Genomic DNA, 20053 nt, shown 5'->3' with positions numbered 1-20053 from the left:
TCATAGAGCATGTATACATTCGGTTGAATCATTCTTCGAATTTTATTTTTTCATTACAAACTTTTGCTAAACAAAAAGGTCATATTGAAATGTTGAATTTTAATTTGAAAATTTTCAACATCAAACATAAATTTTGTTTTTTTTTCAACTTTAACACGAATAAATAAATTAAATTAAATTATTATCTTTGAAAAACAAAACTTATGTTGTTATATTGTATGACTTTGACTGCTTCAAGAGATATCGCCGTGGCTGGGCCAGTTGTTTGGAATGGTCTGCCAAATTCGCTTAGAACGCCAGAGTTGAAGAATGATAACTTTAAAAGGAATCTGAAAACACATTTATTTTTTTGTCATAGATAATATCTATTAATTTGAAATGATTAGAACATTCATTTGTTTTATTATTTTATGGTTATGGATAGTGCTTTTGAGAAAAATTTTTGTTTTTTTTTTTGTTTTTTAGGGACTGTATGAATTTTTGATGATATATATATATAAATAATTATATGTTTATATACATATGCGTGTTTGTGTGTGTGTTTGGTTGTGTGTGTGTGCGTGTGGTGTGTGTTTGCCGCGTGTGTTTATTTACCAGGTAATAAATTTTATTCAATCCGGTGGCAAATTATTAACAAAGGTATAAATAAAATAATTTTTCTGTGTGTAGTACGTCGGGAAGCGTTTTGTTTCTTCTTTGTTTGCATCTGTGTGTGTGTGTGTGTGTGTGTGTGTGTGTGTGAGTGGTGTGTGTGTGTGTGTTGTGTCTGTAACATATTGGTTGATTTATGAGTGTGTGTGTTTAACGGTTTTTTGCATGCTTCTTGTTGCATACTATAATCTGATTAACATGTAGTGAGTGGAATATATTGTCTGTTTAATACGTGATAGGTTAAAACTTCTCGTATATTTTATGTAATTTCTAATGTAATTTCATCAAACAAAAATGTATATACTTAATGCTTTGTATATTTAACATTATACATAATGTATAATTCATAATGCATAATGTTTTTTGTATTAATAATGGTATGATACATAATGTATAAAGTTTTGTACGTTAAACATGTTTAATGATGTTGATACATACGGAATGTATAATGCTTTGTATGTTTAGCATGTTTAATGATGATATATGCGGCATGTTGATCAATTGTATTGAAATGTTCCTCTAAGCAAAATCGTTCCGCGCACACAAAGCAAGTTTGACGTGAATTAATTGCCTAATGTGCATTTGATTTATTGCAATTTTTGACATTATGCTTTCGTTTGGCAATTAACAAGCAGACAATCCACTTGTTTGTTTGTTTATTCATTCATTTGTTCATTCGTTTGTTCGTTTATTTATTCATTTGTTCAGCTATCTGTTTGTTTGTTCTTTCGTTTATTCATTCATTTGTTTTTTAATTGTTCGTTCGCTGGTTCACTCGCTCATTCATTCACCGCTATTTTGTCTGTTCATCGTATTTCCTTCATAAATTCCCAAATTTGAATAAAATAAAATTTATTTTCATTTTATCGGATGAATATGTAATGAGCAAAGGTTCAATTTTTAAATGACTAATTTATGATTATGGAGCAGTGATGTATTGCATCTCAGTACGTTCCGTTAGAAATTTACTTGCCCAACAAGCCATCCAATCCATTATGCATTGTGTCTCTTGGAAAAGTTTTTTTAAAACAATTTAAATAGAAGCATGTTTTGTAGAGTGATTTTTCTCTATTGCAAATAACAATTCAAACTTTATTTCATACTCTACTGTTGTTTGTCTCTCTGCATTTACAACTTTCTAGTAAGTTCTATGGTAGGATGAAATTCTTTAGCACTCAGGTAGGGAGGTAAGCTTTTAGAAATGGATTTTTGCGCGCTGGGCATAATTTTTGCGATAATTTGTTAGTTGAGGCTGCATTTTATTACATATTTTTGTATTTGTTTCAAGTTTTATTGATTTGTACATGTTTGTGGAGACACATTGTTATGGCAAGTCTTAAAAGCTTTATCTCTATACAAATAAAACATCATTTGTTCGTTCATTCTCGAAGCAGAAAATCAAAAAACTTTCAAACTTACCACTCCTCCACACCACACCCCACCACATAATCTCACCACATAATTTCACATCCCATCTCCAAAACATTCATCTCTTACACCATGCACACACACACACACACTCACACACACACACACACACACACAATTTTTCTGGCGTTGTTTACGTTGTGTGTGTGTGCTTTGTTGCCTAAATGCACCACACCACTCCCCCTTAATTTACTGTCTTTTCAAGTCTTTTATTTGTTTTTTTGGCGCGAAATTATCTAAACAACAACAACAGAACCAAACGAAAACATGCCCAACAACATGCTATATATAAAAATAGTCTAATTAATGTTTGCTTACACGTATGTGTGTGTGAATGTGTGTGTTTACGTGTATGCATGTGTGTATGTGTGCGTGTGCGCGTGTGTGTGTTGTGTATCTTTTCAGATTTGAGTGATTTTCATTGTATTCATATCATACACATTGACAATAAAATACCATTATACAAAATTCATCGTTCTCCAAAACATTTTAACAACCAATGAACTTTTGTGGCAGATTTTTTTCAAAATATTAGGTAATCAATAAAATAGGTCCTCCCGATCTAAATTAAGTTAGGAGGCTTAAATGTAGTGAATTTAACACCATGTATCTGCAGTTTCTAACAGTAAACCAGCTGATCAAATTTAAAAGTTTAGTTAGCGCGGTTGAAAATTTTGAGATTTTGGCTGAGTGGGATGACTATGAAACGACATTAACGAAAAAAACTTTTACAAAAAAACAACATAAACCATAAACATTATTTTTTTGTCGTCATAATATATAATATTTTTTGCAATTTACTTAAATGAAATAAACAATATTAGTGGATTTAAAGTTTCAATTGGCATTTTTAAAGGTAGTCCGTTTCAAGTGTGATAATAACTAAGAATACGCTTTTTTCTATGTAATAAAGAAAATCTTCAAAATATTTTTGCTAGCCGACAACATTTAATTAAAAAATAAATTTATTGTAGAAAAAATACCTTCCAACCATTCCTCTGATGATTTGAACGCCTTCGGAGGCCAATATACTTGTCCATAGGAATGTGGCTTCGTAATGTAATTACATTTCCAAGATAGCATCTAGTTTATGCAGTGCTAGATGATAGGAAGATTTATCCATTCCCTCTGCAATAGTTTTGTTTGCTTAGATGTTTGTATAAGTTTGTTTATTGAATATGAAATGAATACACGAATTAGTGTTTATTGTATTTGTTTTTGTTTTGCTTTTGTTGGTCTATTTTGTTAGTCAGTTTGTTGTCCGTTCTATTACCATCCATATTTTCTATATTTGTGTTGTTGTTGAAATGATTTTTAAATAATGATTGTGGATATTATCACAACTGCTTTTTCTATGCTGATGTTTCCAAAGTTGTTTTTGTGGTTTAAATAATAAATTAAAGTAAATGTATATTCGAAGCGAGCCATAATAAAACATTATGCCACAAACAAAAACGTCAGCCCAGCGAATTAATGCCAAGAAAGGATTTGTAAGATGGCTTCCATAAGATAAATGGATAAGAATGTGTGTGGATGGATGTGCTTGGAATGGATGTCTGTGCATAGAACGAATGGATGTATGTGAAAGAAATAAGTGTTTGTGAAAAAGGTATATGTGTATGTATATAAAATTAATGTGGATGTTGATTCATCACGATTTCGCATTGAAACGAAGTCAGTCAGTCCGGACAGTTTCAACTTACATGATGGAGTTGTGTGATGTCCGACAACGAGAATGTACGAACTTTGAAACGTCATGAGACGCGTGAAAGTGCCAACAAATATTCTTTATTGAATTCTACATAGACGACTGCTGCGATTCTATATTTTTGTTTTTTTTTTTAATTTTAAAGTCAATATCTGTTATTGCGTTTCATTTTTATAACGCCTAATTTGCTATGTGAATGTAGCTAAAATGAATGAATCATTGATAAACAGTTGTACGTTGTTGGAAATGTAATTGAAAAATTTTCAATCATTTGCTATGGAGAAATGTTACGAGAAATGCAAAAATTACCATGGAAAAATTGTACTACAGTAAAAAAATTTGAACAAATTTCACTGCCCAAAGTTAGATCACTTGCAGCCATTAGGAACACAAACACAATCGACATCTCAAAAAATTATTTACTTTATAAACAACAACAACAAACTACACATTAAAATCAACAAACATATTGAAACCAGCAACAAAACACTCAAAGTAACAACATTAAACCATAGCTAAATTAGAGAAAGTATCACTGAAACCAATAACATTAAATACATATCAAACAACGACATAATGTGAAATTCAAAACAAATCACCTCACTAGCCATACCCATAACATCAATAAACCTTAAAAAAATAAGAACAACAATATGCAACAGGTAAAAAACACGACGACAATTGAAACAGTAACTGTTGTTTTTCTCAGCCACTGACCAACGACAATTTACATATTGAATTTTGTTGCTGCGAAAAAAATCCTCACAAAAATTCATCTTTTTTCATTTTTTTAAATTAAATTTTTCAAATCTGCTTTTTCAATATTAAATTCCAACATCTAATACACACACGCGCACACACACATACGTGCATGCACACACACGCGCACACACACATACGTGCATGCACACACACGCGCACACACACATACATACACACACACGCACACACACGATATAGTCTCATTAATGATTCCGTAGTGCCAGAAATTTGAAAGCAAGGTAAAATTATCACAGTGACTTTTCGTCACTACTACAAATTTAATTTTTAAAATGAACAAAAATGAAAGTTATTTTATTGTATATGAAATTATGTACACAGACAAACGTATACACTCACACACACACATACATATATATATATATATACGCGTACACACACACACAAATGTAATGCAGTTCCAGCTTTTCATGTGAAACATATTTGCTTCTTCATTACGCAGCAAAACTGCATACGTATCTTTACATTCACACCACAGGACTTAAATGCAAAACAGGAATGATTTAATACGTCATGTTTCGGAATTTTTGTTTGCAAACAAGCGTAAAACCACTCACCAGTCACATTTACATATGATCGACAATCTCTGTAAATAATCGAACCCAGACATTTGAAGGCAGAACCAGACGTCCTTAACCAGTAGGCCGTCACATCTTCTTAAAATGAAAACTCGTACACATAACTTTTAAAGATTAAATAAAAATCTCATTTCTCACACATTTATTGACAATTTTTCAAAAAATTATTTCCTCCTCCTGTAAATATTACTTGCCAACAGTCAGTTTTTTCTTCGATTTTCGTGTCAATGGTCCTGTGAATTTATACGAGCAGTGTTAACAATGCAGCGTCTATTGCAGACATGTGATGTGATTTTAAACAACACAATTAAATACTTTGCTTTATTTGGTAGAAGTTTCACATTTAAATTAAAAAAATTATGAAAATTAATTCGAAAAAACATTTTGCTAATATATTAGGTTAGGGATTATTTCGGTTTTGTTAAAAAAAATCACCTGATGATTATTATTGTTGTGTTTTGTTGAAACACTACTCTAGCTAGCGTTGTTGCTGTTGATGTTGTTCCTATTAAATTATGATAAAACGCTTTACGATCTCAGCTGAAGGTTTTATAAATATTTTCATGAGATTTATGAGACTTTTATGATTTGTCATCATAAATGCAACAGGCCTATACGTTTGGAGTTAGATTTATGTTCATGTGTGCGAGTGTGTCTGTGTGTGCGTGTGTGTCTGTGTGTTTATATGCTCGTGCAAATACGTGCGATCTTGTTCTGTGTCTTTGAAACGCCATCGACATGAGGCGTGGTGAGCTGGCACGGCGTAAATAATGATCTCTTATGTCATGTCGAGTTTGAAAGAATGAAAAAAAAATCCTAATAAAGGCTGAAATAATTCTTTCACTCCACTCCTCCATCATTATTTTTCCAAGTTGAAAAATTATTTCAGAGATTAATTTCTCTTTTCTAAAAAAAAAATTTCATTCGTCAGACGACGTTGCATGAGGAGCTGACGTTGAAATTGCTTGGTCTGCCTGCCTTCCTGAGAGTTACAAAAACGACTGCATCCATGATTGCAGAACCAACTATTTATTATTATTAACGTGAATTTGGCTGAGCACAACTTTTTAATAAATTCTGCACGATATATAATTTTTTACATATTCAATAATATTTTGAACTTGCAAAAAGTAAAAAAAATTTAATTCATAATTAAATAAAAAAAATTACGAAAATATGATGTTAAAAATATTCTGTGTATCCACCAGTCCGCTCCATTTCTGATGCTCAAGAAGGACGCAAAAGCGGAAGCGGATCAACTGCAACAACAACAGGATAACTTTGAAGGATACTGCGTTGATCTGACGCAAGAGGTTGCAGAAATCCTGAGATTCAAGTACGTCATCAAGCCCGTCAAAGATAACAAATATGGCAGTAACAGTTCTGGATCGTGGGACGGAATGGTGGGAGAACTGTTGAGGGGGGTAAGTTGACTGGGATTGGGATGTGATTGGGATAATGGGGAATTTCTAAAAAATAGTTAAAAAGGATGTTTATTACGTAGATTTCTTTTTTTTTTTCACTTGTTTTTTCTTAATTTAAATTTATATACATCTGTAACATATGCCGGTCTGTGACATACGAAGTTGAGAAATATCTGGCTGTAAGTATGCATGTAGGTCAAGCCGGTTATGTTTGAAATTCTGTGTGACGTACAGTACATCGTACATGTTTGTACATTTTCTTTCGTATCTTCAAATAATTTTTGCTACAAAATTTTTGAAGCCGCAAAAGCATTGAAGTGTATAGTATTGCAAAAAAAAAGTTAAAAAAAATGATTGAAATTTGGCATGAAGTTTTTGTTTGATGATGAAGACGACGACGAGGATGATGATGATGTGTGTGATGATGATGATGATGTGTGTGATGATGACGATGTGTGTGATGTAATTAGTAATGATGGTAATGGTGATGTACGATGATGATGGTTAGTAAAGATGTATCGATCGTTCTATGCAAATTCAACCCTGCCGAATGTTTATTTGTTTTTATTTTGTTTATTCGTGTTCTAATTAATTAATTTATTTATTTATTAACTAATATATTTATTTATTCAATCATTTATTTATTTATTATCATAAATAAATTTTCCACTTTTTCATAATATTGATGAAAACTTTATTTTTAATTTATTGATTGGAGGGAGGTGTTTGCATTTATTAGCAAATATTAAACACTAAACAGTAAAGAAACTCTTAGGAGATTTGGTATATTACATGCGCAAAAAACGTTGTTAGCAGTGTACTCAAATCACTTTTTGATTCATCAGAATAATGAAAGTTGGTTGTCCCTTTTTCTGTCTTTATGGTTCATTCTCTAACTGTTAATGAGCAAAAATGAACAGTGTCCCATTTGCATAATTGAATTGGATGCGCTGCAGATTCGGTAAGATAATAGAAAATTTCTGCGAAAACATCTTTGGTGCAATCTTATTATTTATTTTTTTTCTCTCTTTCTCTCTTTTTTACTCTTTTTTTTCTCCTCTCTCTCCCTCTTAAATTTTTTACAGATTTTGCCTTTACGACCTTTCATTCATTTTTCTTATGTTTTTACACCTGATTTCTCATCTCTCAGTGGATTTTTGACAGCAAGGCAGAAAAAATGGAAAGCGAGAGTGATATGAGAGTGCACGAAATAGTGAAAGAGAGAGAAAGAGAGAGAGAGAGAGAAAGAAAAAGAAAGAGAAAGTTGGAGAAAAAAAGAAAATCATATAAATGCAAATAAGATCCTGTCTTCATTGATCCTGGCTGTCGTGATGATGTCATGATAAGGTATTTTTTAAACCCACGCTAAAAATTGCTCCCATGATATTGCTTTGCTTGGATGACGGATTTTATTGCTCTTTTTCTTTCAGGTTATCAGAGTTTAGAAATTATTTGATGAAAGAATTTGAATTTTGCAAATCTTAAAAAATGGTGTCGTGTATTTATTTATTACAATTAAATCAATGCGCTTTTTATTGAAAGTTTGTTCGGGTAACGATTTTAGCAATTTCTATTTGAACGATTCAAACAAAATATAGTTATTCATTTGGTTTCTTCTTTTTTGTTATTTTTTAGGAGTATTATTTTCTATTTTTTAAAATTGTTGATCATACTTAATAATATTTTCAATGTTGTTTCATTTATTCATTTATTCCTTCACTCAGAGTGAAATTTTTTTATTCATTAAAGAACTAACTAATTTCCCACTCATTCATCAATCATAGTAGAAAGTTTAAATAACTTCCACATTCGTGTTGACAACAACCAGGAGGCCGATCTGGCTATCGCTCCACTGACGATAACAGCAGATCGTGAGAGCGTCATCGACTTTTCCAAGCCATTCATGGGAGTTGGAATCAGCATCATGATCAAAAAAATGTCTAAGAAACCACCGAACGTCTTCTCTTTCATGGATCCTCTGTCCTACGAAGTCTGGATGTGCATCATATTTGCCTACATCGGAGTCAGTGTCGTCCTCTTTCTGGTTAGCAGGTTCAGTCCCTTTGAGTGGCACGTTGACAACAAGCAGGACTCTGTGGCCAACAACTTCACCATTTTCAACAGCTTGTGGTTCTCTCTGGGAGCCTTCATGCAGCAAGGGGTCGACATCGAGCCAAGGTTATATTTTTTATAGTTTAAACAAAAATTCACACAATGAAACAATCAATTTGTTTCTAAATGATATTTCATCTTTTTCACAAAGGTCGATGTCAGGTCGCATAGTAGGCAGTGTGTGGTGGTTCTTCACACTCATCCTCATCTCGTCATACACTGCCAACCTGGCAGCCTTCCTCACTTCGGAACGTATGCAGTCACCCATCGAGTCCGCTGAAGATCTCGCCAAACAAACTGAAATCAAGTATGGGACTATTAATGGAGGGTCGACTCAAGAATTTTTTAGGGTTGGATCATTTTCTAATCACTTTGTAATTCGATTAAAATAATTTTTCAACTTTAAAAATCTGCAAAAAGGATTTGAAAAAATTTTTCACCAAAAGTTTTAAAAGTCTGAAAAATTTTAATTAAAAGTTTCTAGCATTATCGTCGTTAGCCGGTATCAAATGACTTGTTATGAAGCTTAAACACGCAAGAAAATTTAAATTGTTAATAATAACAATGAATGTTTTTATCTCGTTCAATTTTTTATTCTAATTATTTTTTTATTATTTTTCCTATTATTTATTCCTCTTTATTACTACAAAAAAATTTGTCTCAAAATTTGTTTGATCTGATAAATTTTCTAATGAAGTATTCCAAAAGCACATCGAATCGTGTATACCACCTTAAACGAAAATAGGTTGAAACCAAAAAAAAATAAAAGTAAACAAACAAAAAACAATTATAACAAATACAAACCAATACCTATTTGAAAATATTCAATAATAAACCTTTCCACATAATCTTCAATTTTGAATCTCTTCTTTTAATCTTTCATTGACCTAGTTTCGATAAAACGTGCTGTAATAATTTCTGCACCAACCAATGACCTTGACATTAGAGTCTTTTTAAATACTTCAAACATTATGAACAATGTCGGAATATTAGAATGTTCTTCCTGCTCTTTGTTTGTGTTTGTGCCAGCAACTTTTTGACCATCAAAAATATTATTCAGATTGTTTAAGAGTGAAAATTAAATTAGTTTCAAAATTTATCATGAACGATGACAAGTTTGAAACTGATTTATTGAATATTGGCGCTGACACGAAGCTTACAGTTATTAAAAATTTGCCATCAATTGCGAGGTTTTGAGTCATTCCTATTTTTTTCATTTCCAATTTAATTTTCAAAATTCCATTTCGAACTACGTTGGTATTATGAACATTGAAAGAAATAAATTTAATTGAAATGACTACCAGAAATCCGTGATTCCGACGTACGAGCGGATGTGGGCCTTCATGTCGTCCACCGAACCATGGGTCTTCGTTGACACTACAGATGCAGGGGTGAACCTGGTGAGAGAGAAGAAAGGAAAGTATGCATTCCTCACCGAGTCCACTCAGAACGAGTACACCAACCAGCGCAAGCCCTGTGACACCATGAAGGTTGGGGGCAATCTCGATGCCAAGGGGTATGGTATAGGCACTCCTATTGGATCGGATCTCAGGTGGAAATTTTTCTAAAAAAAAATTTATCACAAACAACTACTCATTGTTGAACTGAATAATTTAAAAAAATAGAGCTTTATAATTTTGCCATGTTTTATTTAAAAAAATTAAACTTGTCAAGGATCAACATTTATTAATTGTATCACGATAGCATAGCCAATAGTTTAGTTGGAAGAAAATATAGACGAATCGCATTTTTACAAAATAAACAAGCACAAACATATTTTCAAAACCAATCCCACATTTTTAACATTTAATATTTCAAAATCAAACATTCGCATCAGAAGCATCAACTAACTCCCAGCTCTGGGATTGAAAAAAATTTATTGAAAAATATTTCAAACCTGAACTATGCCGCAGGGAAATTCCAACACAATCCAACTCGAATTCGTTCATCGAATTTCTTCATTTTGACATTCATCGCATTCAATACTATGACGCATATTTATATTTATTTCATTTTGTTTTCATCCGGTCAGTTTATTCTGTTTTGGTGTACGTTCAATTCAACTTAAGTAACTTCAGCACGTCAGCACGTACAAACGATATTATACGTTGACCGGAGCGTTCGCCAAGCGTTAAATGGAAAAGAAATTGATTAATGAACCCTGCAAACAATATGCGAATGTTCTCCATCCTCGGTATACTCACAGTCTGAGAGAATAAAAACTTTAATTTATGATGTTTTGATTTGAATTATGCAGTTCTTTCAACTCGGTGGTTTGTTATCCTGACAAAACTTTTTAAAACGTTCGAAAGTGATGCATAACAAACGATTCAGCGGATGAAAATGTTTGTGATTAAATTGTCAAAGTACGAATCATTTATTCAGGAGATGGAATTTTTTAGAAGTGATCTTAAAGTTTTAAAAATTGAGGTTGATTCAAAGTTCTACTTTTAACTTTTCTAAGAAAATATTTCCGTGCCTTAACGATGCGAAATATTTGATAGCATAATAAATAATTCAAAAAACATCGCTTCAGCCGCACAGATATGCACACAAACTCAAACACACAAAACACACACTCACGCAAATAATCGCTCACACACACAAAACACACGGACACATATCGACACACACAAACAAACAAAGACAACACACACACACACACAAACAATCACACGCAGTGACAGATTGACACTTGCAGTTTTAGAACTGACGGAGAAGGGCAGACTGACAACACTGGAGAACAAATGGTGGTATGACTTGGGCGAGTGTGGGAAGGAAGGCACGCCGAAAAAAGTTTGATGTCTTTGAATTTCAACCAATTTTCGATTCTTACATCCTTCATTCCAACAAAAATTAAATCACCAAAAAGACGTCATAGTTATACATCATCGCAAAAAATTAACTACACCAATCCAAATCACCATCAATATTTACACACACACGCACACGCACACACCAACCAGATCATCATTAAAATAACACCACAAAATAGCCACCACAAAACATTACCCAAATTTCTTGCTAACAGTTCGAAGTGACAAGTTCGTTGAAGCTTTCGAACGTGGCAGGCGTCTTCTTCATTCTCGTCGGGGGTCTGCTGCTGTCTGTCTCCATAGCCGCATGTGAGCATCTCTACAAGTGGAGGGTCATGAAGAGGAGGAGGTCGACGATTGAAGGGAGGGAAGTTGCAACGTGTGAGGTCCTGAGAAGATGGGCCACACACGAAGATGGCATCTGCAATGTCGGAGGACTAGGGCTCGAAAGTCCGAGAAGGAAAGTTGGCAGGGGAGGGGATGCTTTTGAGATTGGCGTCATTGAGCTAAAGTGATGATGCTCTGGTTTTTGTTGGCTTTTTTAATTAGCAGATTGAATGTATCGTGTTAATGTTTGTTCACGTGTTCGTCGTTCTTATTATTTAGTATGTTTTTAGGTGTTATATTCAAGTTCTGTTCACTGATTGTGTCTGTATAGTGTATGTGTTGTACACTGTGCGAGTGTTCGTATGATGCATGCGTTCGTGAGTTTAATAATTTGCGCAATAATTATTAGGTTTATAGCGAATCATTAAATGTTTATATATTTGAGCGTGTGTGAACATACAACTATGCACTTTTACCTTTAGGTTTGTTTAGGTTTATTTTTACGTTTGGGTAGCATCTCTGTAGCTCGTTTGTTTATGCAAAAGTTCAAGTTGTTTATGTTGGTGTGAACCTTTTATTTTCGTTGAAATAAATGTAGAGATTTATATGCATTTATCCTCTTTCGATATTTGCATCAGCATTCCAGAGGATTCCACATAAAAAAATCCCAATTCGTTTTTGTGCGTTTCATTCCCATGAGGTTCCCACGGCGTTCGTTTGTTCACTTTGGAACATTTCACATCCGTGCTTGCATTTGCATTCGTCTGCACGTGAATTAGACATCCACACTTTCACTCAGCTTTGGGATCATTGGGTCGTTCGGATTGGTTGGCAGGATGGGGTCACACACCATCATGCAGTTAGTTATACATGCCGGCATGTGCATCGATGTACACTGAAAACATCTTCGTTAGAAAAAATTTATGCTTCAAAACAAATTTTTTTCGCTTTGTTGACACATTGAGTTTTTAAGTGTCCAAGTGAAATTTTTTAATAAGTATATGTTGGTTATAATAAATAATTTCAAAATGTTACATAACTTGGTTCAACAATATATAATTCTTTTATTTCGTATAAAAATTATTCACGTTGTTATGCATGTTAATCAAGTATTACATATACATGTTGTATGTGTACTGTGTACAGTTGTGTGCTGGCTCTCTCCATTGAAAGCAGTATACAACATTCAGACAAGCACTCAACAGCTAGCAGATTAATTGAAGCTTCAAATTCAAACACAGATCTGTGATTTAAAGAAGCTTGTATTGAGTTGAGACGACTCGCTGATAGAATAAAACATCTTGTTACATAATCAGATGCAGTTGTGTTGACGGTAGTTCAGTAATCAGTAACTCACTGACACAACTAGCTATTTATAACCAAGCATATTATTATGAAATATCTTTATATAAATATAATTATGTGGTCTGCATGTATATATATATTAAAATTAGCATTAGTTGATACTAAACTGGTTGCTGGTTTGTTTATTTGCGTTCATATATTTTCATAAAATAACATATACTTGTCATTGTTTTCAATATTAATTGTTTCACGTGTGCTTCAAACGAAATGAAGTCACTAGTGCAATTCAAAACAAGTTTTCATCAATTTATTAAAATAACTACATGCTGTTAATTTTAGTTCAGATAATATTTACATACGTTCACAATGGTTCATCCTGGTTCTTATTTGAAAACGTTTATTTTTGTTCTTCCATTGTGAAGAACCATTCCCATGTTTATCAAATGACATTTATCATGTATTAAAATGCGTTTGTTTCATAAGAGAGTTTGATAGTTATTCAAACCCCCATCATATGATGCAAGTACACACACACACACACACACACACACACACACACACGCACACCCACACACATGTTCTTTGTGCACGTTGTACTCATACACGTTATGTATAATTGATTTTATTCATTTTAATTTTGGACGTTAAATTTTATTTTGAAATATAAATATTTTTGTTTGATTCAATTGATTCGTATAGCTCGTTCTCAAACGTAGGTATAATACAAATCTAGCAATATTTTTATGAAAAAATGTAATGTATTAATAATTTTTTTGTATACATATATGTATTGGTATATATATATATATACATATACATATATATATATACATATATGAATATATATATATGCTTATAACGTTTGAATATGAGTAATTATACATACTTATATGTATATGAGTATATATGTATGCGTGTGTCTATAAAAGTGTGTATGTGTATATACTATATATGTTCTTGTATATACATGCTGTGTACGTGCATGTGTACAAAATAATAATAATAAAATAATAATAATAATTCTTATGATGGCTCGTTGCTTTTTTGTTCAATGCAGTAGAGATTTACAAAAAGCGATATTTCTTTTTCAATGTGTTTGATAATTAATTATAATATAATAACAATAATAACAATAACTGAAATACTACAACTACTGTTAACTACAATGCTATCGCTACTGCTGCTACTACTACTACTACGACTACTTCTACTACTACTACTACGACGACGACTACTACTACTACTACTACTACTACTACTACTACTACGATCGTGGTTGCAAGTTGACATTATTGTTGATGTTTTTGACAGCACCACGGCAGCAGCTGTTGTTGGTATAACTATGTGGTTGTGGATGTTAGTTGTTCTATTATTGATATTATTATTATTATTATTATTATTATTATTTTAATATTTGGATTTATTTGTTTTAAACATATGAGTTATTGTTCATTTTTAATTAACTATCCATTGTTATATATGAAAATTATGTGATTTGATAATGTATAAAAATGATCCATATTACTACTTGATTCATGCTGCTGCTACTACTACTATTACTACTACTACTATTATTACTACTACAACAACTACTAACAATACTACTTATTGTTATTATTATTGCTATTATTATTATCATTATGCTAGCAATATTTTTGTTACTAACGTACATTGTTATTAGTTTTTTTTTCTCATTTTTATAGAGTGAAACATAAAATGAGTTGAAATATTTTCTTGGTATCTTAAATACGATTGTTGCTAAGTGATGTGGCGATGATATATGCGATGATGCGTGATTTTACGTGAGGCCTCATGGTGTAATAGTTAAGGTACCTGGAATGAGTCAGCTACCTACCTTAACTATTGTTGAATGCAGGGAAGGTTTAAAAGATGAACATCATATCTACTGCAATATAAGAGAGCTGATTAATTAACATGTATTTATATGCACCGTGTGTTTCTTGTGGCTGTTGATACCTCTAAGAAATACCAGTAACAAGATTGAAATAAATAAATAATGCGATGTAATGGTGAGATGATGTTATGTTATGTGATGTGAAAGAACCGGTTTCAACTGCTCACTGTCTCCTGTTTGTCGAGACAATAGAGAAAAAATATCATTAAGTGACATTAAGAATAAGAATGTATGTGAGCACAGGTATGCACACGCACATGCAAAGGCACGCATGAAAAGGATTTCGTCAACAAATCAAGAGCAATCGGTTGCAAATAAAATTTTGCAATTAAAAATATTTGAACTGGAACGATACAAAACTTTACACGTAGACAGGCGTGCGTACTATTAGGAATTGTCAAAAAATTGCATCCGTGTCTGTGTACACGTTGGCGTCTGTGAAGGAGAAGATAGAAGATGATGAAATTTAGTGTGATATGCACTGCACTTTCTGGCCGATAAGAGCAAACCTATCACGTGCATATCACACGTGTTTGTATGGTTTGTATGCGTGCGTTAACAGTTCTGATCAATTAGTAGCGAATGGATGGCACGCAGCTCACTACATTACTACACAACACAATGTACAGCACAAAACCACACTTCATCTCATTGTTTGAATGATTGATTTCCTAATTTTTAGGCATGTGCGTCTGTGAATGAAACATAATTTGTTGGCGTGCATATGTGCTGGTTAAGTAGCGCATATTTGTATGCGCGTTTTCGTTTCGTGTCTTTGAATAATTGCAAAAAATTTTGAAGTTGCGTTAAAATTGAGCATATAAATCGTAAATATTAAATAAACTTCAACAAATTTTTTTTAATCTCCAACTGTTTAAAACATGAAACAAACATTTTTTTGTTTCACTACATTCCAGACAACTTTATTTGCGAGTCAAGTTTGGCGTCGCCGATCGCCAGCCACCAATCGCTCAGTTGATATCATTGCAGTGTCATAAAGTTAACAGAAAGACAAATATGCAGTCGTTTAAAATGTTTGTTCAATTAGTTTAAAAAAAGTGTTGCTTTAAATTTTTAATTTGAGATGAAGTCAAACACCATTAAGGAGTAGATCAAATAAACACTCGATCTCTCAAACTTCACAAGAGACAACCAGCACGCACGCACGACAGGCGAACATGCGCAGAAACAAATTCAAATATTTGCTCGCTCCTTGCACTATTAGAAGATTATCCAAAAATAATTTTAAAGACTGACTGCATCGCGTAGGTAGGCAGCCAACAAAATTTCTATCTATCTATCTATTTATTTATTTATTGAAAAATTACTGAAAAATAAAACATTTATCAATTAACCGTCGATCCAAGGAATGCCACACGTCAATTAGAGAATCAGTCAGCGCCAATACATTATTTAAGGGTTGTCAAGTTATCTATAACGATGCATCGAGCATTTGAGGGTATATTGTTTCACCTCTTTATCCATATTGAAATTATCAACTATCTTTATACGTCAATACATTCTACTACCTGACAATATTGAAACATTTTACTATTCTCTACACTGATACATTCCACTATCTATCTAGATTGATACTTAAAACGTAGAATTAATTTAGACGCACAAGCGAAGTTCAATCAAAGTAGTAAATATTTATGAAATAGATAAATAAAAGTACACAAATAATTGGATGTACTTTAGCTTTTAAATCGTTCAAATCGTAAATTACAAATTGAGGTATGGAGCATTGGACAAAGAAAGGCACATAAATTAATATCATTCACGTCTGGCATAATTTATTTAGCTTAGTTATCTACAAATAATATCAACAGTTGAAACTATATATACATACATATACACATATTGAATTCAACAATTTGCATGCCTGTGTGTGTTTTATGTGTTTGTATGCGTTGGTATGTGTTTTTTATGTGTTTGTATGCATTTGTATTTAAGATGTCGTAATTTTTTGTTTGTGAAAAACTTTGTGAATTTGAGTATATAGAACTCATGAGGTTTTTAGGTTCTTACGATAGGAATATTATCAATGCATACTTAAACAATTGTGTATGGGAATATTTGCTAACATACAAACAAATAAAATATAACTGTATGCGTACGTGTGTGTTTGTGTGTGTGTGTGTGGTGTGTGTATGTTAGTTTGTATGTGTGTGTGTGTGGTGTGTGTGTGTTTGTGTGTGTGTGTATAACGACGCACAAATGTGTGCACACACAGGTGAATAAAGAATTCGAAGCTCTTCTAGTTCTTGTCGATATAAAATAAGAGTCACATTAGTCTGTAGGCATTAACGCTTCATTCATTGCAGTCAACACGCTGAGATGTTTATTATTTTAATTAATTAATTTCATGTTTAATTAACTTTTAATTTAATTAATTTTTGGTTGTAGCTTTTTTAATTCAAAAAACTACAGGTGTTAATGGTGTCTTGAGATTTGGTCTACGTAGCATGGCATCATCTTAACAATTTTGTCCTGTCAAACACGTTGTCATCTTTTAACCAAACAGAACTTTTAATTTGTATCTCTCAATTATAAATCTATGAATAAACCAAAAATTGAACAATAAAACTTCATTTAATCTTATTTTATGTCAAGAAATTTTTTAGGAAAGGAATTTATATTATATTTAAATAAAACTGAGCTAAAAACCAGCCATGCACAGTGCACTTGGCAGCAAAAGGTCATCATTCAAAATGGTGAGTTTTGTTACAAATTTTTAAATGTGTTCAAACATTGATTTTGTTGTCCAAAATAGAAATTTTAATTTCATAAACTTTTTTTACTTTGATTTTATCAATATTTCAAACATGAGGTTCATGGATTTGAAGTTTTGTGTGTTGTTGTTGAAACTTTTGAAAATTAATAGTAATCAAAATGTAATAAACGCCTGGAAAAATTATGGAAAACTGTCAACCAAGGATGACGACTCGGGTGGAATCGAGCGTGTCAAATCATCAATATTCACGTACGCTGAGCAGGGTGACATAACTGCCGTGTTGAACTACTTCAAGGAGCATGAAGATGTTGACCTGCAAAAGCTCGATCATGTTAGTTTACCATAGTTTTTCTTGTGGTGGCAAGAATGTAAGATGTTATCTCATATATGTTTGTGTATGTGTGTGTATCTATATGTGTGTCTGCGTGTGTGCGTGTCAACGTGTGTGTGTGTTCATGCAATTGCGTACGTGAATAAGTTGTTTTTTAGTTTGAGGCGGTTTGCCGTCTAACTAAAGTATGTTTACCATGTTTATTAGCAGCGTTTTGTTACAGCGTTCAGAATAATTCTGTAGAAGCAAACGCCAAAACACATACATGCACTTTAAACACAGTTTTCAGTAAATTATCTTTCAACAGTTTTATTTTTGTTACCTTCCATCTAGTTGACATCAAATTAAAGTCAAATCATCATCGAATTAATTTTGATATTTTAATATTTTTTTCTTTATTTTGGTAAATTATAGTTCACAATTGCCCTATAACTGATATTTTTAAAACGAATAATTTATCCCCGCAACCACCAACCACCACCACCACCACCACCACAGCACGGTCAGACGATCGTGCATGTGGTCGCTTCAACGTGCAACTGCCAAATGATGGAGACGCTGATCGAAAAGGGAGCTGACATATCACTACAAAATAGCGTTCGTTGACGTCTACTGTTTTTTGTTGTTGTTGTTCGTGTATTTCCTGTTGACATTTTTGTTGCTTGCTACATTCGTCGGCCACTTTTTGATTTTTCAATTAATTTTTCAATATATTATTTAAATATGTTATAATACACTTTTATGTTAAGGGGTAGTTTTGCCAGAGTTGTGAAAAAAAACATTTTAACTTTTTATATAATGTTTCGTATCACGTCTAAAACGATACGACTACTCTAACGACTTTCTTAATTGTTGCAAATAAAAATACAGACTTTGGTTGAGTCATTTAAAAAATTAAATGATTGAACCGTAATGTTTGAATTTATCAAATAGGATCGTAATATTACTGCGTATTCAATTGTTTGAATAAAATCATCCACTCTATGTTATCAATTCATCTACAGTGAAGGCAAAACTTACCAACTAATCCCAATACAAATGTATAATTCTGTAGCAGTGTATCGGTGATAATGCTGAATTTCTAGACGGTGTTTCTTTTAACTTTTTCCACCATCTACTCAATCAATCACAGCGTGGAGACCACAGCCTCCACTGTGCGGCTAGGAATGGTCAGCTAGAGATGTTGAAATTTCTGAAAGAGAAAGGAGTGGACCTTAACATCAAAAATAAGGTTTGGTGTGAATCGTTTAAAAAATTTCCGTGAATACTAATTTGACAAAACTGATTCGTTCTAGTGTTAGGTGCAGAATCTCTAACTCTAACTCAAAATTGTGTGTGTAATAGTAATGAAAATTGTGTTTCAATCGAATGTTGTGAGTTTTTGTAGGGAGTTTTAAAGAGTTTTTGCAAACCTATCTCCCAGGACAGATCTCCGACTTTTAGTAAAAAAAAATATTATGCGATTCTGCAGTTGTTGATCCTGTATGAATTTCAAATTTTTGAATAAAACCTTAAAAATTGTTTGGAAGGAGGGTGAAACCGCAGTGCACCTGGCAACGAAAGCCAACCACGCAAGGGCACTGGAGTACTTGTGCTCGGAAGGGGCTGATGTTAACCTGCAAGATAAAGTTACATTTTTTTTATTCTCTTGATTTTTAAATTTTTTCAAATTTGTTTAATATGATATTTTCAAAAATTCTGACTGTGTATTAAACTGAAATGTTTATTTTTTGATTTATATTAAATAATTTTTTCGATTGGCTTGCCGGTTGAATGAAAATTTTTATTTAACTGTACAATGTACATAACTGTGAGTGTGTTCAAATAACTAGCTATATGAAATTCGTGAATGAAATGCGTGTACAACTTTGAAACACTGTCTATTGAGACACTGCAAGGGTCTCGTCATATAACGTTGAATAGGCAAGTCAGTAACACACA

At 32.6% G+C, this 20053-nt stretch overlaps 2 protein-coding genes across 2 annotated transcripts; both read left to right on the top strand.

The window, feature by feature from the left end:
• Positions 1-6356: 6356 nt before the first annotated feature.
• Positions 6357-8890, top strand: HELRODRAFT_133637 (hypothetical protein; the record flags this gene model as incomplete). The annotated part of the gene is made up of 3 exons (XM_009027400.1): positions 6357-6569; positions 8398-8747; positions 8833-8890. Coding segments are annotated over 3 exons (621 nt in total), but the record flags the coding sequence as incomplete, so codon positions are not given.
• On the top strand, positions 8822-11769 carry HELRODRAFT_143692 (hypothetical protein; the record flags this gene model as incomplete). The annotated part of the gene is made up of 4 exons (XM_009027399.1): positions 8822-9031; positions 9986-10233; positions 11363-11477; positions 11713-11769. Coding segments are annotated over 4 exons (630 nt in total), but the record flags the coding sequence as incomplete, so codon positions are not given.
• Positions 11770-20053: the final 8284 nt, after the last annotated feature.

Source organism: Helobdella robusta, assembly GCF_000326865.2.
Source record: "Helobdella robusta unplaced genomic scaffold HELROscaffold_5, whole genome shotgun sequence".
In the NCBI taxonomy this organism is placed as follows: domain Eukaryota; kingdom Metazoa; phylum Annelida; class Clitellata; order Rhynchobdellida; family Glossiphoniidae; genus Helobdella; species Helobdella robusta.
The sequence above is the reverse complement of the archived record's forward strand: the minus strand, read 5'-3'. Positions and strand labels throughout refer to the sequence as shown.